A 16,733-nucleotide genomic window follows, 5' to 3' on the forward strand; every position below is an offset into this window, starting at 1 on the left:
TGATACCCAAATTACACCTCCAGTCCCAGGGGGACTGCAGGGAGGTGTCTGCTTGTCAGGACTGGCAGCACCACTACAGCTCAGCTGAATAAAGCTCAAGTCCTGAGCACTTACACAGTGTCCACACTCCACTGACCACTTGATACTGACTGAAATATCACATGGAGTAACTACCTTAAAGTTCATATAATCCCAGAATGGTTTGAGTTGGGAGGGACCTTAAAGATCATCTCATTCCCATCCCCCCCTACCATGGGCAGTGACACCTTCCACTATCCCAGGGTGTTCCCAGCCCCACCCAACCTGGCCTTGGACATTTCCAGGGGTCCAGGGGCAACCACAACTTCCTTGGGCAACAATTTACCAAGTTGTTTACTAAGTCACCCCAACACACAAACTGAGCTTGGCAGGTGAAGCCAGGTGATTGAATGGATGTTCTCATGCCACGTTGCTCCTTCCCCTTTACCTCTTACGCTGCAGGTGCCCCCTGAGCAGGGCCTGCAGGAGACAAACTCTCCTCCTGAGCTGCAGGAAGCGTTTCCGCTGCTGGTGCCGCCTCCAGGCCGCCTGGATCTCGATGGCAGCGTTGTTCCTCTGCAGAGCCATCCTGACACAACGGGAGCGCCAGCACGCCTGCAAAGGGAGGTTTCCAAAGTCAGGAGGGACACTTCAAGGTGGGGAGTGTTACATGACAGAGTTTGTTTGTTTATTAGGAAAATAAGGTCAGCAATTCTCAAAGATACCTGTAGAACAATGGCTGCCTGCCGCATCCTGAGAAAGTGTCTCCTTTCCAAAACCATCCTGAGCCAGCTCTGAAGGAGGATGATTTTCCTGATCACTTCTTTGTGTAGTGTATCCTGTAGTATCTGCCTTTCAGCCTCTTTCATAAAAACCTGTTCAGTTAGAGAAAAGTTCATCAAGAAGCAGTTAACAGGAGCTTTTCAGCCCCCACTGGAGCGATAACAGATGAGGTAATGGTTTGGTACCACTGCACCAAACCTTGACAACTTGCTCAAAGTTGACAGCTTGGTCCAAAAAATAAAAGTCCTTTTAAATTTCAGAGTTTGGATTCTAAAACTTACACCTGTTCTTACAGCCTTCAAATCACAGAACCCTCCTAAAATGCAAACATTGACCTGTTTGACAAATGTCAATAGCAACGATTTCCCAAACAGTATCTATATAACATGGATTTGTACTGTAGTCAGGAAACCACGTTGGCATCAAAACCCAGGGGTCAAGTATAACCTCTGTGTCACCACTTGCAAGAGTTAAAATAGCCAATTTAGGTACAAAAAGCAAAGAAGAGTAACACTTGTAAACTAACTGCACTGAATTTTGCAGTGTGCAGCAGAGCTTCTTACTGCCTTACAGAAAGTTTCACAGACCTTGGTTTTCCCTATTTGATAGTAGTTTTCGTTCAGTTTGAGTTTATTCAAATAAGCACAAATGTCTTCCTTGGAGGCTTTGGCATTTTTGGGTAGTAACACCTGAAACTGGTCAATGAATTCCTGTAAAAAGCAGAGACAGCAGGAGACCAAAGTTAGAAGAAAACTACCAAGTTTAGAGTTTTAGCTCCAAAATAGAATTCTATTTAAGACACTTAAGCTACAGAGATCTGAAAATACCTCTCACTCCAAACTGAGCTATTTTTCCACAGAAAATGCAGGCTACAGTCAGCCTCGTGTTAACAGGAAAGATCACCTGGATGTGATCTCTAAAACCCCACGGAGTGTTTTACAGAAAACTAAAATTCCCACATGAAGGCAGCACTGTGCAGCACTGACTGACTGCACTCAGAATGTTTTCCTTCACACAGCCAGGAAGGATTTACTGGCACATGACTCACAACAGTTTAACTACAACTTTTTACCATGGAGGCCCTCAAAACTCCAGTGCATTTTTACAGCTCATCCCAAGGGTCATGAGCCTCATATGAAGAGACACACAAGGCATGTTTTCTGAAGAGAGCAGATATTCCTGAAAGCACAACCACTTCCAGTTCCCACCCTACCTGGAATGTGTATTTGGCACTGTAGCCAGACCTCCTGATCCGCACAGTTTCCAGCATGCCCGTGTACCGTAACTGCTGCAGCACCAAGCTCTCATCAAAGAGCATCTCCTTCTGTAAAAGATCAGCAGAAAACAGCCACTGAGAGCCTGAGGAGTCCAGCTGCTGTTGTAGGGACAGCAGATTTCTTTCCACACCTTGGTTACCTTTCACATGCACACAGAATGACAGTGAACAAGTTGAAATAAAGAGATTCCAAGGCTCGTGCCCTGGATCTCAGCAGGCAGCTCAGCTCTGAGGCAGCCTCACCTTCTCTGCATTGGAGCGGATGCAGCGGATGAAGAATGGCTCAGCCCTGCTCAGTGTCTCCAGCAACTTGTTAAGTGAAGTCTGAAATGAAACAGCCACAAAGTTTTTCTTCAGGTATTAGTATTTTGAGTGGTGTTTGACAGCAGGACAGCTTCTGCCTCAGGAGTCGGGTTGTTTCAGGTCTGATGGCTATACAAAATCCAAACAGATTCTCCCATATTGCTCAGCACATCCCTGTATTTGGTATTTGCTTTTAGCTTTTCTCAAAAGAATTTAAAGCAGGGTTTGAATATGTTCTCACAGTGGCACTAGATCTGTATACAATGATGATCAGTACAGAGAACTGACACATGTCATGGCATAAATGGCATCTCAAAATGTACTCTGACTTTAATCAAGTAATAACCCCACTTCAAAAAACCCCAAGAATAAAACCCACTTTGTTTTCCAAGCAAGACCAGCCTAGATCAGGCCAGGAGGGCCTGTGCCCTGAGGTGTCACCTACCTGGAACTGGGCACTTATGCTGGGGGGTTTCTTCTTCTTGTGCAAGTGCAAAAGGGACTTTGTAGTCCGATCGTGCAGGGTCATGCTCATGATGAGCTTCAGAGATTTGGAATCCAGCAAGTTCTACGAGAAAGTTTGTATAATCAACAAAATGCAAGTCTTTCAACTAAAAGGGAAATATTTGTCTGAAAAGAGTCAGAATGAAACCAGCTACCCAGAGTTCCACATTCAATGGCATGCTACATTTCATGATTATTTCTATTTTGGGAAAAAACATTTTTTTAAAAGTGAAGCTGTTTCACTGTCCCATCCCAAGAGTGTAAGGTGAACAAGGGGAATCACAAAATCACTGCATTTGCCTTCCCTGACTTGGAAATGACATTATGCATTTATGGCATCTCCATATCTGTCTAATTAAACAATTCTTACTAAAATGAACATTCACCTATTTTTTAGCTTAGATAAATAACACATTTTTCCTACACTATAAAACAGTTCTGAAGTGAGTTCTGTCAATCCAAATGAAATTCACAGTGCAAAAAAGCCCAAACCCGAGAGAAATCTAAATTTTCTGGTTACCTTGGGAATGATCTGCTTTTGCTTGACACCTCTACTTTTCCTGTTAAAATATTAAAGATAATTTAAGAAAAGAAAACACACATGATTTTGATTATTTCAGCAAGCCATAAATTGGTGCAATTTATGACGCAAGGTGAAGGACAGAAGAAAATGAGCACAAGGGTGTGTTCATGCATGCCTCACAAGTGATCAATGCAAGAAATGCAAACTGCTCTGCAACAAGAACAATTTTTTTTTTCTCAAATAAACTCTGTAGGTATTGGAAGATTTCAAAAGTGAAACATCACCTCTGAAGCTAAAGCTATTCAAAACTGCACTGTTGTACAGACTACTGGAGCATGAGCATCTTTAGCAAGGATATGGTCATTAAACTCATTATAAGGCACTATCAAATAAATATACTTGATTCAGAAGTTACAGCTGCTGGCACCAGAACCTGTGTGAAAGCACCCAACTGCTCCCAGAAGGACAATGCATGTCCCAGCACCAGGAACTCTGGAATGTCTGAGCAGGACACACACTTCAGGCACAGCTCTCATCCACCCACAGAAGGTGAAGAAGTGGAAATCTCAGAAGAAGGCTGCAGTTCACATCCTGCTGGTTCTAAGCATGTTAACTGTGATATAGGGCAGGTTCCTGCTCTGAGCCACCCAATTTACATTTACTTATAATACAGCAGAGCAGATTCATTTCCTTACACATGCACAGAACTGCAGCTGTAAGGACTCTAAACCCAGGAATATATCCAGCAGCACCCTGAATTTCAGGAAACATTTGTCACACCTTGTGGGAAATCTCACTGTTGAATATTTTGCAACAACAAGCTCATACTACATACTTGGGTTTTTTAAAGCAAGTTCACATGAGAAGTAGGTTTAACTTTCAGCTAAGACAATGAAGCAACAAAGTGTTCTCTACAGCCTATTTGCAGAAGGGATGTTTTATTTTTAATTGTCTTTAGTGTTTTTCAAAAGACAAATTTGGGACAAGCATAATTTTTAGGGACTGGAGTAACTGCTTGGTTCTTGTTGCATTTTCAAAGCAATACCCAGAGCACTCACAGGAGGTGGGAGCGGTGTTGAAGCTGACTGAGGGACCGAAGCAGCTCACAGGGATCATCACCCTGCCAGGGCAGTCCTTTAATACTGGCGATGATTTGTTCATGCATGTCTCTAAAATGATCCACAGCAAAACACAGGTGGCAAACAGAGATACACAGCCATGAGAGAGGGGGGAAAAAAGGAGTTAAAACCCCAAAAGGTTCCACCACCAAGTGTGCTCCAAAATATAGCAGGTCAATCCCAGGCTACTTTTTCCTAAACATGAATGATTTTGATGACAAGTCAGCACTTTCTACTCCATCAGTGCTCTAAAATTTAATTGCCAGGGCTCAACATGTTCTCTGATTCTACCTTTTAATGTAAATTTTTGAGCCATTAAACCAGAAAATGGAGGGAAATTTAGCAAAATGCACTTAACAGGCAATGACGTTAAGGATGGATGTTACGGAAGGACGTTAAGCCAAGGAACCCTTTCAGGTAGATATAAGCTTCTTTATAAACAACAGTAAACTTTTTAATAGAGAGATTTGACTATTAAAATGAGGCTACTTACACAGACTTACATCAGAAAAGTAAGTTATAAACAAGCTCTTAGAGGGATACTTGAAGAAATTTTAGCTTTCATTTCCATTTCAAACTTATTCATGTTTAGCTTTTCAAAGTAAGCCTGGGATGGTCCTTAAGTTGTGGCATGTTCCATTCTTCAAGCATGCACTATGCTTGTGAAATGCTGCATCCTGGCATGGAGAACTTACCTTCTTTACTCTCCAGAGAGGCACAAACCAAAAATAACAGAAGTGTAAGAACCACTTCTGACTTTTAGATGCTCTCCCCATTCTCAGCTGCTCCCAGAGGCAGCAATGTTATTACACAGGGTTGTTACTTCCCTGGGCACCTCTGAACTTTTTTGAATATCAAGATTTAAGATATCCCAAAGAAATAGATCTGGTAAGCTGTGACCAATCCTTTCACCCAAATTGGATATTTAGTTCTTTGTTTCCCCAAGTGACAGAGGCTGTCCAGGATACAGGAATTAGGAAGCAGGATGAAGTCACTACTTTAAGTGCTCCATGGCTTCACTGTCACCCAGAGCACACTGAGAAAGTCACTGTGTCCTGGAAATGTGCCTCCCTGGCCTGGGAGTTCAGGCCTTTTGCTACTTACTTCTTGTTCTCACAAAAAGAAATGATGTCTTGAAAAGCATTTATATCGAAATCCTCAGAACAATCAAATGAGAAATCGAGCACTGAGCAGCTGCAAAAGGAACACGTACAAAGCCTAAATATCCATGGAAAGGCAAATCTCCCTATAGAGGTACAGTTCTATAAGACTGGCCCTGCCTCTGCCCCCTTCAGTGACCTGGACTGGCTGCAGAGGAGCACACAATGCTAAAAGCTGCACACACTAACCACAGAGAACTCAAAAACCCAGTGGTAAATGGAACTGAGGTTGTCCCTGACATGTGGTGGCGTTGGGTCTTACATAAAATAAGCTAGAGTGTTGTTTGGATGGTGTTAAAAAGGCCAAAGAAAACAAGACAGAAGAAATAAAACTTGCTTTCCTTATGGAAGGATCTAGATGAGATCTGATATATGAAAATCCAACTCAGCAGTTCAGCTTTTCCCTGTAGGGGTTAAGGATGTGTTTCTCACCGATAAACTTTTTCTATTGGCGTATTCGATCTCTGGAGCTCTCCAAGGGGAACTCTGGGTCCTTGACGTATGACTCCTGTTAGGAAATAACCAAAAAATTGCATTTTGATAAAGATATGAGCAGGCAAAAAACCCCAAACAAACCACTGTACTTTGCTGCTCAAACTCCCTTCTACTAGAAAGGAAGCTGCAGCTGCTCAAATTTAGTAGTGAATTCTGAATACTCATTTGATACTTCACAGAGGTCTAAGAAGATCAAAACTAATGATAAGATGAAAATATCAGAACTATCACCCCTCCAGCTTTCACAAACACACCTTCAAGTCTGTTCCAGCCTGCTGGAAATGCTGCACTGACTGGAGGAAGAAAACTGAATGACCTCAGGTAAGAACAGTGCCAACCTCCTCCATGTGTGAATATTAAACCATTTCCATACCCAGTTTTCTTTTAGCACCAAAATGGTGTCTGGCTGATGAAGTTTTGCCACAAACTCATTCTGCCAGCAGAGCAACTGTTTCAGAGCACTTTCAGAGCAGTTTTCTGTGCCATACCTTCAGTTTCCCAGCCCTATTTGCAGTTTCCTGTGCCCTACCTGCCATTTCCCAGCCACACCCACACTTTCCAAGCCTTACCTGCCGTTTCCCATGCCCTATCTGTGCCATACATGCACTTCCCCATGCCTTACCTGCACTTTTTGAGCCCTACCTGCAGTTTCCTGAGCCATACCTGCAGTTTCCCAGCTTTAGCAGCACTTTCCCTTGCCCTACCTGCCATTCTCCAAGCCCCACCTGCCATTTCCCATTCCATCCCTGCCGTTACCCATCCCCACCTGCCGTTTCCCAGTCCATCCCTGCTGTTTCCCAGTCCATCCCTGTCATTTCCCATTCTATCCCTGCCATTTCCCATTCCATCCCTGCTGTTCCCCAGCCCCACCTGACGTTTTCTGGGCCCTCTCCCGTCCTGCCTGGGCAAACACGGCCATGGAGCGGATGGCCGCGCGCAGCACGGCCCAGCGGAACACGGCCACCGGGTCCATCCCGATCAGCTCCCGCACGAAGGCGCTGTCGCTGCTGCGCAGCAGAGCCACGATGTCCGGTCTCATGTAATCCATGTTTTTCTCCCTGAAATCCTGAAAAACAGGCACAATGGAACAGCAAGCTCTTGGGAAAGCTCCCTGTTTTGTTTATTCAGAATAACAGTGAGGGTTGCCCTTCAGCCATCACCCACCACCCAAAAGCAAACCCAAAGTACCTCTGAGAACCCTTCTGATCCAGCCCATTCCCAGCAAATTTTCTACATCCTGACAACAAACTCCCAAAAAGGCAAGGAATTATTTTTGTACCCAGCAGATTTACCACGTACTTTGATCTGGTATTTCACTTTGCCAGCAAAGTGGCGAATAATAAAAGCAGGCTCCATCACTGGGGTTCCAACAAAAAACTTGTTCTCCTCATGCTGCTGTTTGAATTTTGCCAGTAGAGTTTGGTTGGTGGCATGTGGAAAACTGGGAATACAAGACAAAAGAGGTCAGTTATTTCTCAAATACAGTTATGTTTATTAGGGTGACAGAATGAACACCAATTGCTGCTTGTGGAAAGTATTAATTGTTCAAGATCTCTACACCTGCTTTGAATTTTAAAGGTGGGCTCAATTTCTGGACCCAAAACAAGCAGTTCCACACACAGAAGAATATTCTGAGCTTTCAAGTGTACATCAATGTTTCCTCCCACTTCACCAGTCAAATTTAGTTAGCACCACATTAACTGTTTACCACACTTGCTACTTAATGCTCCAAAGACTCACAGACATGCATTTTACTTTAATTGCAGCTCCATGGTAAGCCACAAACATGGAAGTTCCTAAGTTTGCATAAGCCAAAGTTCAATTTTAGCATCAATGTATATTACCACCATACTGGAATCATTAGAAGCAAACTCCAGTGTAAATCATAGTCATAAATAACTCCTTGCTTCCCACAACATTCCTCTACTTTTTTAAGGGCTGTATTTCTGTTCCCTTTCACAGCCCTTCCCTCCCACCTGCCACCAATGTTTTTGCAGATGTTTGTTGCTTACTTGCTTTCTTCATCCAGAAGATAGAAGAGGCCAGTTGGCTTCTTGCTGATTAAGTGAATGCAGGCCACATTATCAGTATAGTCAATATTGTGCCAAGTGATCCCTTCACTCTTATATTCCTCCTGTGCAGCTCAAGAAAATTCCCTTATCAGTACAGTGCCCTGACCTTTGATGTCCTGTGGTCTAAGTGCTTAAAATACAGTCTTGGGCAGCTACAGCAAGTGGAGTTTGTTAGTTCAGGCAACAGAGACAAAAATAAGGAGACTTTATAAACCAGAACAGAAGAACAGGCATAGTGGCACAGATCAAAGGTCCTCAGGCACGTCACTCATCAGGGTCTGTTTGGGGTAAAACTATTTCAAAACCAAAGCTGTGAAAGGAATGTTCTGCTGTACTCTGCCTTCCCAGCAGCCTGTGACCCTGGAGTCAGACATTACATCCACAGCACTCCAGTAAAACTGGGCAGACACAGAGGAGTTCAAGTCTATTTTCTCTTCCATAATCTTTGTATTATGGGAAATGAGAATAGTTAAATATCAAGTTCCAGAATTTTCATATTGCATCGTCAGAGGAAATAACAGAAGTTGCAAAACAGGCAGTTAAGGCCTACACAAGATCAGAACTTCCCTAAGGAAGCAATGGATATTGCTTAGGCTCAGAACATTTGGAGCTCCCTGACAAGAGAACATGAACAAACTCTTCTGCTATAGTGACAAACCCTCAAATGCTCAACAAGAAAAGCTTTCTACTAAGATAGAGAAGCAAAATACCAGATTTTCCTAATGCTTTCTCAAAGCTTTTCTTAATACCCACAGGAAAAAGCTAATGATAAGGTAATAAAGTAAAAAAATGATAAAATAAAAAAGAATCACATAGAAAATTAAATAAGTTTTATGTTTAACAAAGGACAAAAGGCACCTCTTATGTTCTAGATGATAATGATGATAAATGCATTATTTTTAAGTAGGTGGAATTCAGTCTACCCAACACAGCGCACACCGTGTTAACAGAACTGAAATGCCATTTTCCACAGACAAAAAAGCCATTCTTTAAAAAGATATAGAGATCCCCCTGAGGGCCCTCAGGCTGCAAGAGATACAGGAAATGGGTCATTCAAGGATTAAGCTTATTTGGAAAAATGGCATTAGGAAAAAAAAGAAAAAGAAGACAATGTAACTATTTACTCTGGCCAGCCTGGATAGCCAATTCTGTCCTAAGTTACAAAACAGGGACCTCAACATTACACACAAAATTTGAATGTTTGGTAATTTTATTTTCTTTAAAAAGCTTGCCTAAAGTTGTTGACAAAGTACCACATACTAGAGAATGACTCCTTTCAGCAGTGACCTGAGAACCACACTTCTGCACAAAGCAGAAAAAAAACAAGTCTGGAGCAAACCCCCTCCAAAACCCAGTCCAGGAACAGGATCTGCTGGCTCCTGCAGCACTCAGAGTACTCTGTCAGATGACACCATCTGCAAACAAGTCAATCAACACATGCCAGGATTTCAGGACCACTGCCAGGATCAGAGTTGCATCCCCTAAATGCAGGTGGGTGGGAGAAGCAGCAAAGACTGGTTATTAAATACTTACAGACTGAAAAATAAGAGAAGCTGGTTCCCAACCATTAAAACAAAACCACCTGAATCCAACCCCTCACCTACAGACTTCCAGTACCAAAGTTCACAATTTTAGCTGACTTCTGTCTGGGATCACCTGAGTGTTATCTTAGTTTTTGCAGTCAAGCAGAAACTTAGTGCCAGCCTGCTGAAGAAAGACCCCACTATCATTAGTACAATAACAAGCAACAGTGAAAGAAGAGATTGAAAAAGTAAAGATGTTCAGAAAACAAAAATATTCAGAAATATTCAAGCAATTGTGCCATGGGGTTTTGTAGAATAGAGGCTAAGTTTGCATAATACATAAACTCTTGATAAAAACAAAAGTTTTCATTCCAGTGACTCTTGTTTCTTACCTGCTCCAATTTGAAAATGTGCTGATTGAAATAATACTGAAGTTGCTCATTTGCATAATTTATACAGAACTGCTCAAAACTGTTGGTTTCAAAGTCTTCAAATCCAAAAATATCAAGTACACCAATGGACAGACACTAAAAGAAGATGTGGAAATCTAGTTACCAATCTGTCATACAGTGCCTTAACCCCCAAGAGATAAAAAGTCCAGAAATCACTGCAGTCTCTGCTGAAAGATTTTAAATATTTAATAGGTCTGTCTACTGTGAAAATAGAGATGATTAAATATTACCAGGAGATTTACCATGGGCTTGGGAAGTATCAAAATTTATCCCAGATATTACAACACATCATCTCTAGCATGGACTGTTGGGTCCAAACACACAACTGCCTGCAAAGACTTGGTTTAGTGAGAGACTTACTGTAACAGATTCCTCCATGTCCTTCTTGTTAAGGAGTGCATGATTGATTCTCAGAACAATCCAATCAAACAGAGCACTGTACAAGGACTTTGCCATGGAATCACGAGCTGTTATTGCCTGCAGATCAAACAATCTTCAGAACTTTGTTTAAAAAAATAATCATTTCTGTTTCAAACCAGTGTCACTCATGGGTTACAATCCCAGCAGAGAGAAATAAAACCATAATTTGCCTTTAATTCAAACTTCTAACTTTCAATCATCCTTCACCAAAGGTGAAAGTGTACCATAATAGCTTTTTTAATCCAGAAAAGCAAGTTTCAGTTATTTAAAATCACTCTACAAGTGCTTTTACTCACCTCATTGAGACTATATGGCAAAATAAGCTTATCATTAGCAGTCACAGTTTTTCTTTTTGTTAGCACTTCTACCAGGATTTCCCGTTTAACCTTCAAAACAAAAGAGAACAAGAGTTGCTGTCACTATCAAGCTCCCCAGTGAGTTATTTGACTGCAGCAGTGGACATACAACTTCTTCAGAGAAGCTCTTTGACAACAGCCACATTTATCATCCATCAGCAGCTTTACAAGTCCTACAACTTGTTTAAATTATCCTGTTTACATTCATTCAGATGTTTCCCTGTGGTGGCAAAGAACACACCTACACTGAATCTGTTCTTGCTCATCACTGTGATTGGTGAGCCAACAAACTCTATGTCCATGCTATAGATTATATTCCATCTCTAACCCAAATAATCTCACTAATTCCATGTTTCCCCTCCCGCAAGAGAAATTATCTCATGAAGGAGATTTAGATACAGCAATTGGGATATCTGAGTGAAATGCTGAGGTAGAACATGACAAACAGGTATATCACACATGAATGCTATAGAGAAATACTTTACTTTCAACAGCTGGGAAAGAATGTCCAGCACTTCAGGAGGTCCCACATCCAACCCTTCATCCCGACCTGTGGCTTTCTTCTTGTATGTGACGTTGCCCAAATACAGAATAGCTGAAAGTACTGAGAAGATTCTAAGGAAGAAAAATTGAATTATGTCAGAATTTTCCTTAAGAGAGTTCATTATAACAGGTTAGCAGACCTAATTCTGCCTCAAGAATTAGTCTGTAAGCTCTCAAATACTCAGCTCTCCTCCTTCCCTACAGAACCACAGGTGATCCCAACTGCTCCTTGCAACCCATGAACAGTAACTGCCAGTAACAAAAGCTTACACAATTCCACTTACTGTTTCTTTGTTGCTGAAAGGAAGCCAACCATCTCCATGGCTTGTTTTAATCTCTCAAATTCATGTCGGAGATCTTCCCCATCTTCAATTTTCAAGTTATGCTGCAAAGAGAAATCCAAAAAAAGGCAAAGAGTGAAACCCAAACATCACAAAAAGCCCAGTATAATCAATTCTCCCTTTCATCTTTGACACAACACACAGACAACCCTTAGCAATGCATTGGTAAATCACAGATTACCTGGTTGAGGTAGAAATAATCTTCAGGTTGCTTGAGGTGAAATTCTTTACGCTCTTCCTCACTGACTCCAAGAAGCAAATAATAAAAGACATGGTAGTTCCTGCAAAGCCAACACATTTCTCTCATGAAAATATAGTGGATTTTCTTCTATTCTATATAATTCATGCTCTTAAACTGCTGCATTGATTTGAATTCTCTTGGAAAACTGTATTTCTCTCTTACCTTTCATCTTTTTCTTGAGAAACCAGACGAGATTTTTCAAGCAGGTATTTTTCAACCACAGCCCTAAGGAGCCACAGAAAATGAAATAAGCATGAGGGCAAAAAGAAAAGACCTCAGAAAACATCAGACAGCAAGTGCCAAGAGAATTCAGATAATGAGATCTGCACTGAAATGTGCAAGAGAAGAGTTTAGACACTACCTTAAATCTAAACCAAGAATTTCAGTAGACCCTATGTTGTGACTGGAGCAAAGAAATACCCAAGGAACATCACTCTGCTGGGCTGGGGTTTAGTGCAGATAACTGAGAACAGGCAGACCAAGCAAGGAAAGTGCTGATGAAAATTGCCACCAGAAACAAGACCCACGGAGTGGTAACAAAGTGTTATCCCAGAAGATAAACACTTATCTGACAAGGCATACCAAGGCAAGACCCCAGAAATATCCCAGATATCTGCCTGATTCTCATCCCAACAGTTCTGCTGGGTTTTTATGTCAGTGAAGACATCAGCCCAGCAGCCAGCAAACCCCCTACAGAGTGAGAAAGAAACCTAAACAATAATTCCAAGTCTTTGACAAGGGGTACAATCATTGAGGACAAAGTCTGAGCACCTTTTTTTCAGGCTGAAGACAAAACAACTGTATTCAAATTGTACCAATCTCCTGAGCTAGTGTGACTGGGTCTAAAAACATGTTAAATTTGTTCAGAATAACACTCAAGGCACATGTGGCACCAAGTTCCCAGTCACTCACTTTATTGCAAATGAGAAGAAATCCAAAGAAAAGAAACACTGGAGCATAAAGATCAGGGATTGTTCATAACACTCCACACAGTCTCTCAGAACCAGCAAATGTAGGCATGAAATAGCTCATGTTTTAAGACCTTCAGATATAAACACACACATTTGATTAAGTAATTTTATGGATTTCTTTATCTCTCTAACTGATGTTTAAATTGTTTCTTTAAAATGGCTTCCTCAAATACATTTTTCACTTCTCTCCACTCCTCTCAAAAATTCAGATGTTGGTTGTAAATGCAAAATGGAGGGGGCAGGGGGTGTTATGCAAAAGCTTTCATTTAGCATGAAGGTAAAGATACAGCAGCAGATTCTTAACCTGAGCCAGTTGTACAGTAAAATCAGAATATTGTGCATCACCTCACAATTCCACAAAGCTCAGTTTACAGAATTTTGAACTCCTCAGCACCAAGCTATTCTCATATGAGCAGAGCTTCACCAAGGCAGCATTTCATGTACAACAGAGGCTTCCCAGTCCCTAAAAGCACAGAGATCACCCCAGAATCAGCTCACCCTGTACTTACCCCCGGACAATACCATTCTCTAAATAGTTGACTTGAATGAACTTCCCAAAACGACTGGAGTTATTGTTATGTGCTGTTTTTGCATTTCCAAATGCCTGCAATAAAGCAAAATGAGTTAATTTTCAATCAAACTAATTACGTCAACACACAGCTTCCCAAGCTCTTCTGTTCATTGTTCAGATTCCCGTTGGCTTCCAGAATAAATTGGAATACTGGGGGAACTGCAGCACACAAACACCAAAAAGGCAGCCTAGGAAACCCTCATGTTCCTCACAGAATTATATGTACTTATTATTTTACCTATGCAGTAATATTTGTGGGACTGAGGGAAGGGAATAACACTTTTAGATATTTCCAGGAGTACAGGACAGGTAACCACAGGTAGAGAGTGCAAAAACAGCCTCATTCAATAACAATTAGGACCTCAGAGAAGACATTCAGCAAAGTGAAGACAGCCCAACCACCATGAAATCAACTCTTCCACACAAAAGTCACAAACCACATCCTATTCTTCCATTAATTGCTACCACTGAATAAAATTCACATTAAGCACAACTTTACTTCAAGAGAGACAGAATATTAATATCTTATTTATAAAGTTAGCCCAGGAATTTTCAAAGTTGTGTATTCAAAATAACAGGAAAAGGACAAGCAGAAAAATTTTTGTTTACAGAACAGCCCATTGGGCAGCTACTCTGCTACACAACACTGAAAAATGGAGTTTTATGATGAGGTGTTAGGAAAGAAAAAATACATATGGCACAAACCCTGTGCATCTCTAATTCTTCTATCAGATCATGAATCCTCTGACAACTGCTAATACACAAAATAACACAAAATCCTCTGCATGAGCCACACTTAAGAACTAGAAAGGAAACTTTTTACATGTAAAAGTCCAGTACCATTAGTTATTGGGAATTTCTTTATCAACTCTTAACTATGTGTTCCAAGGGCAAGAGAAACTTGTCACCCCTTCTACCACACAGCATCTAAAGAAGGAAACCTCAGCAAAATGCAATTACTTGCAAAAACACCCCACTTGAGGCAGACTATCCCAGCATCTCCTGCCACAGATATATCCTCTTAAAGTTCCAAGCAATGAAGTTCTCCATTAGGAAATCCTCCTCCCTAATACCTCCCAAATACATCTCCTTGTGAGATGATTTGTGAAATGATTGTACAGGGCTGTTCACACACCCAGCCATCCTGCACACATCCAGTTAGGGGGTATTTCCATGGGAAACACTGTCATTATTATCTGTATGGTGAAAGTCTTCCCTTCTCTTCTGGTTTTGGTTTTTTCAAAGTACCTTGAGGGTTTCAGCAGTGCTGCAGTGGAACTTTTGGGCCACTAATTCCAGAGCAGGCTCTCCAAGCTCTCCCACAAGCAGATTTCCACCACTATCTGCATTCAGAGGATCAGAAAAACTTCCTATAGACTGGGACAATGTCCATAATTCCTCAAGGAACTGTTATTTCTGACCTAAAGGAATAAGCTCAAGGGGATTTTTCTATGCAGAGTAACTGTGCTGCAACTCCAGAAAACTCAACAGGCTTCAGTAGGGAGAGGATTTGTATCCAGAAGTGCCCACAGATGGCTGAAGAGGGAGGATTTGTATCCAGAAGTGGTCACAGATGGCTGAGGCTGAGCTCCAGCTTTGGATTTTCCAAGACCACACCACACATGTTACAGTGCCAACAGCACCCCCACACAGATTTCTCAAAGCAAGCATTGCCCAGCCACCAATATCTCTTTTTTTATTTTATTTATCCACCAATGTATCACCCAGATATCCTTTTTTTAGAGCCCATTTTGCATGCATATGCATATTAATAGATGCATAAAATCCAGGTCAGCTCCTTGCAGTTGCCAAACCCGCAGTGAAAGTCCTGTGACATCAGCATGGTGAATTGTCAGTAAATCAAACCCCTCTTCCTCCCCAGGACAGCGGCTCAGCTCCTGCTCTCTGCAAAACATCGTCCAACTTCCCATTCTGGGCTTTGGGGAAATCTGCTGCAGTGAACTCTGCCAGACTGCACAGTAATGGACTTGCAAAATGATCCCAGAAAATACTTTATAAAGTTTTCCACCTTAAGCCACCAGTGAACTATCAGCTCACCAGTTATGTCCAAGAAGCCAAACCACAGTACAGCCACATCCGCAACATTTTTTTTATTAGTAAATATTTTTGGCATTATAGAGTTAAGGAATCCCATAACTCAGGCTTCCTGAAAACTTTTCTTAGTGATTACTCATGTAAGCAATGAATACAGTTTAAAACTAAAGGCTCTTATGATCTCATGTGTCTGGTATTTAGTCAAAGCAAATTCTTAAAAGCTGATCTAATATTAACAGTTTTTAGGAAAGTTTTCATGTATCGGTTTCCTCAGAAGAGCCTTTAACATCTACAGCTTTTTAAAGAACGTTCCAAGTCAGGTAACATTTTGGGTGGGTATTTTTTTGGCAACGTTTAATGACTGTTACCATGTTTTTGAAAATACTTTGAAGAGTACAAAATAAATTCAGAAGATCTGAGGGGACAAGAAAATTTCAGCTAAAGATAATTAATCCTTTACATAAGCAAACCCATTCACTGTTTTCCCTTGTGAGTCCATGCAAAGACAAATAAAATCAAAAAACTGAAACTAAATCACTCCAATGCACAACACCAGCTGTATAAAATAGGGCAAGTCAAAAATAGCAGAGCAATGGCAGCAGGAATCAGAGCTGGGATAACCAATTCTGGGAGGCAGGATTCAACCCAACCTCTTACCTTGGAATGCACGAGGCAGAAAATGGAGCCTGCCACTTAAAACTCTTGCAACAGGGATAGATATAAAAGTATGCAGGAAATCACCAAATTCTCCTTTTATTTGTTAAAAAAAGCCCAACAAAACCCCAACACCACACACACATGCTCCCAGCATGTACCTCAAGAACACAACAAAAATCTCATTTAAGTGTTTCATAAGAATTGCCAAAATCTGAAAAAGCTATTGGGATTTTCATGTAAACCACTCCACTCCATGGCAGAAACCACCACTGCACAGAGAAAAGGCTTCAAATGTGCCAGAGGACAGGAGAGCCTTGAATTCCACACCCTGGCAGAGGAAATGACTCCTTC

General features: G+C 41.4%; 1 protein-coding gene across 26 annotated transcripts in view; it reads right to left on the bottom strand.

The window, feature by feature from the left end:
• Positions 1-16,733, bottom strand: part of MYO9B (myosin IXB) — a 41,690-nt gene that overhangs the window by 11,926 nt on the left and 13,031 nt on the right. For 9 of the 26 annotated variants that reach the window (XM_086862890.1, XM_086862901.1, XM_086862886.1 and 6 more), the window contains exons 4-23: positions 13,609-13,703; positions 12,291-12,353; positions 12,069-12,168; positions 11,831-11,931; positions 11,489-11,618; positions 10,944-11,033; positions 10,588-10,704; positions 10,168-10,302; positions 8,193-8,314; positions 7,480-7,621; positions 7,051-7,246; positions 6,118-6,193; positions 5,630-5,719; positions 3,405-3,444; positions 2,826-2,948; positions 2,321-2,401; positions 2,015-2,125; positions 1,389-1,511; positions 744-893; positions 467-633 (exon numbers count right to left, since the gene is read on the bottom strand). In XM_086862890.1, coding sequence (XP_086719016.1) covers positions 467-633; positions 744-893; positions 1,389-1,511; positions 2,015-2,125; positions 2,321-2,401; positions 2,826-2,948; positions 3,405-3,444; positions 5,630-5,719; positions 6,118-6,193; positions 7,051-7,246; positions 7,480-7,621; positions 8,193-8,314; positions 10,168-10,302; positions 10,588-10,704; positions 10,944-11,033; positions 11,489-11,618; positions 11,831-11,931; positions 12,069-12,168; positions 12,291-12,353; positions 13,609-13,703 — 2,252 coding nt within the window. Of the gene's footprint in view, positions 1-466; positions 634-743; positions 894-1,388; positions 1,512-2,014; positions 2,126-2,320; positions 2,402-2,825; positions 2,949-3,404; positions 3,445-4,465; positions 4,577-5,629; positions 5,720-6,117; positions 6,194-7,050; positions 7,247-7,479; positions 7,622-8,192; positions 8,315-10,167; positions 10,303-10,587; positions 10,705-10,943; positions 11,034-11,488; positions 11,619-11,830; positions 11,932-12,068; positions 12,169-12,290; positions 12,354-13,608; positions 13,704-16,733 lie in introns of all 26 variants that reach the window. The other 17 variants (XM_086862883.1, XM_086862895.1, XM_086862882.1 and 14 more) reach the window with 3 other exon arrangements.

The sequence above is a fragment of the Cyanistes caeruleus genome, chromosome 25 (assembly GCF_971803275.1).
Source record: "Cyanistes caeruleus chromosome 25, bCyaCae1.hap1.1, whole genome shotgun sequence".
In the NCBI taxonomy this organism is placed as follows: domain Eukaryota; kingdom Metazoa; phylum Chordata; class Aves; order Passeriformes; family Paridae; genus Cyanistes; species Cyanistes caeruleus.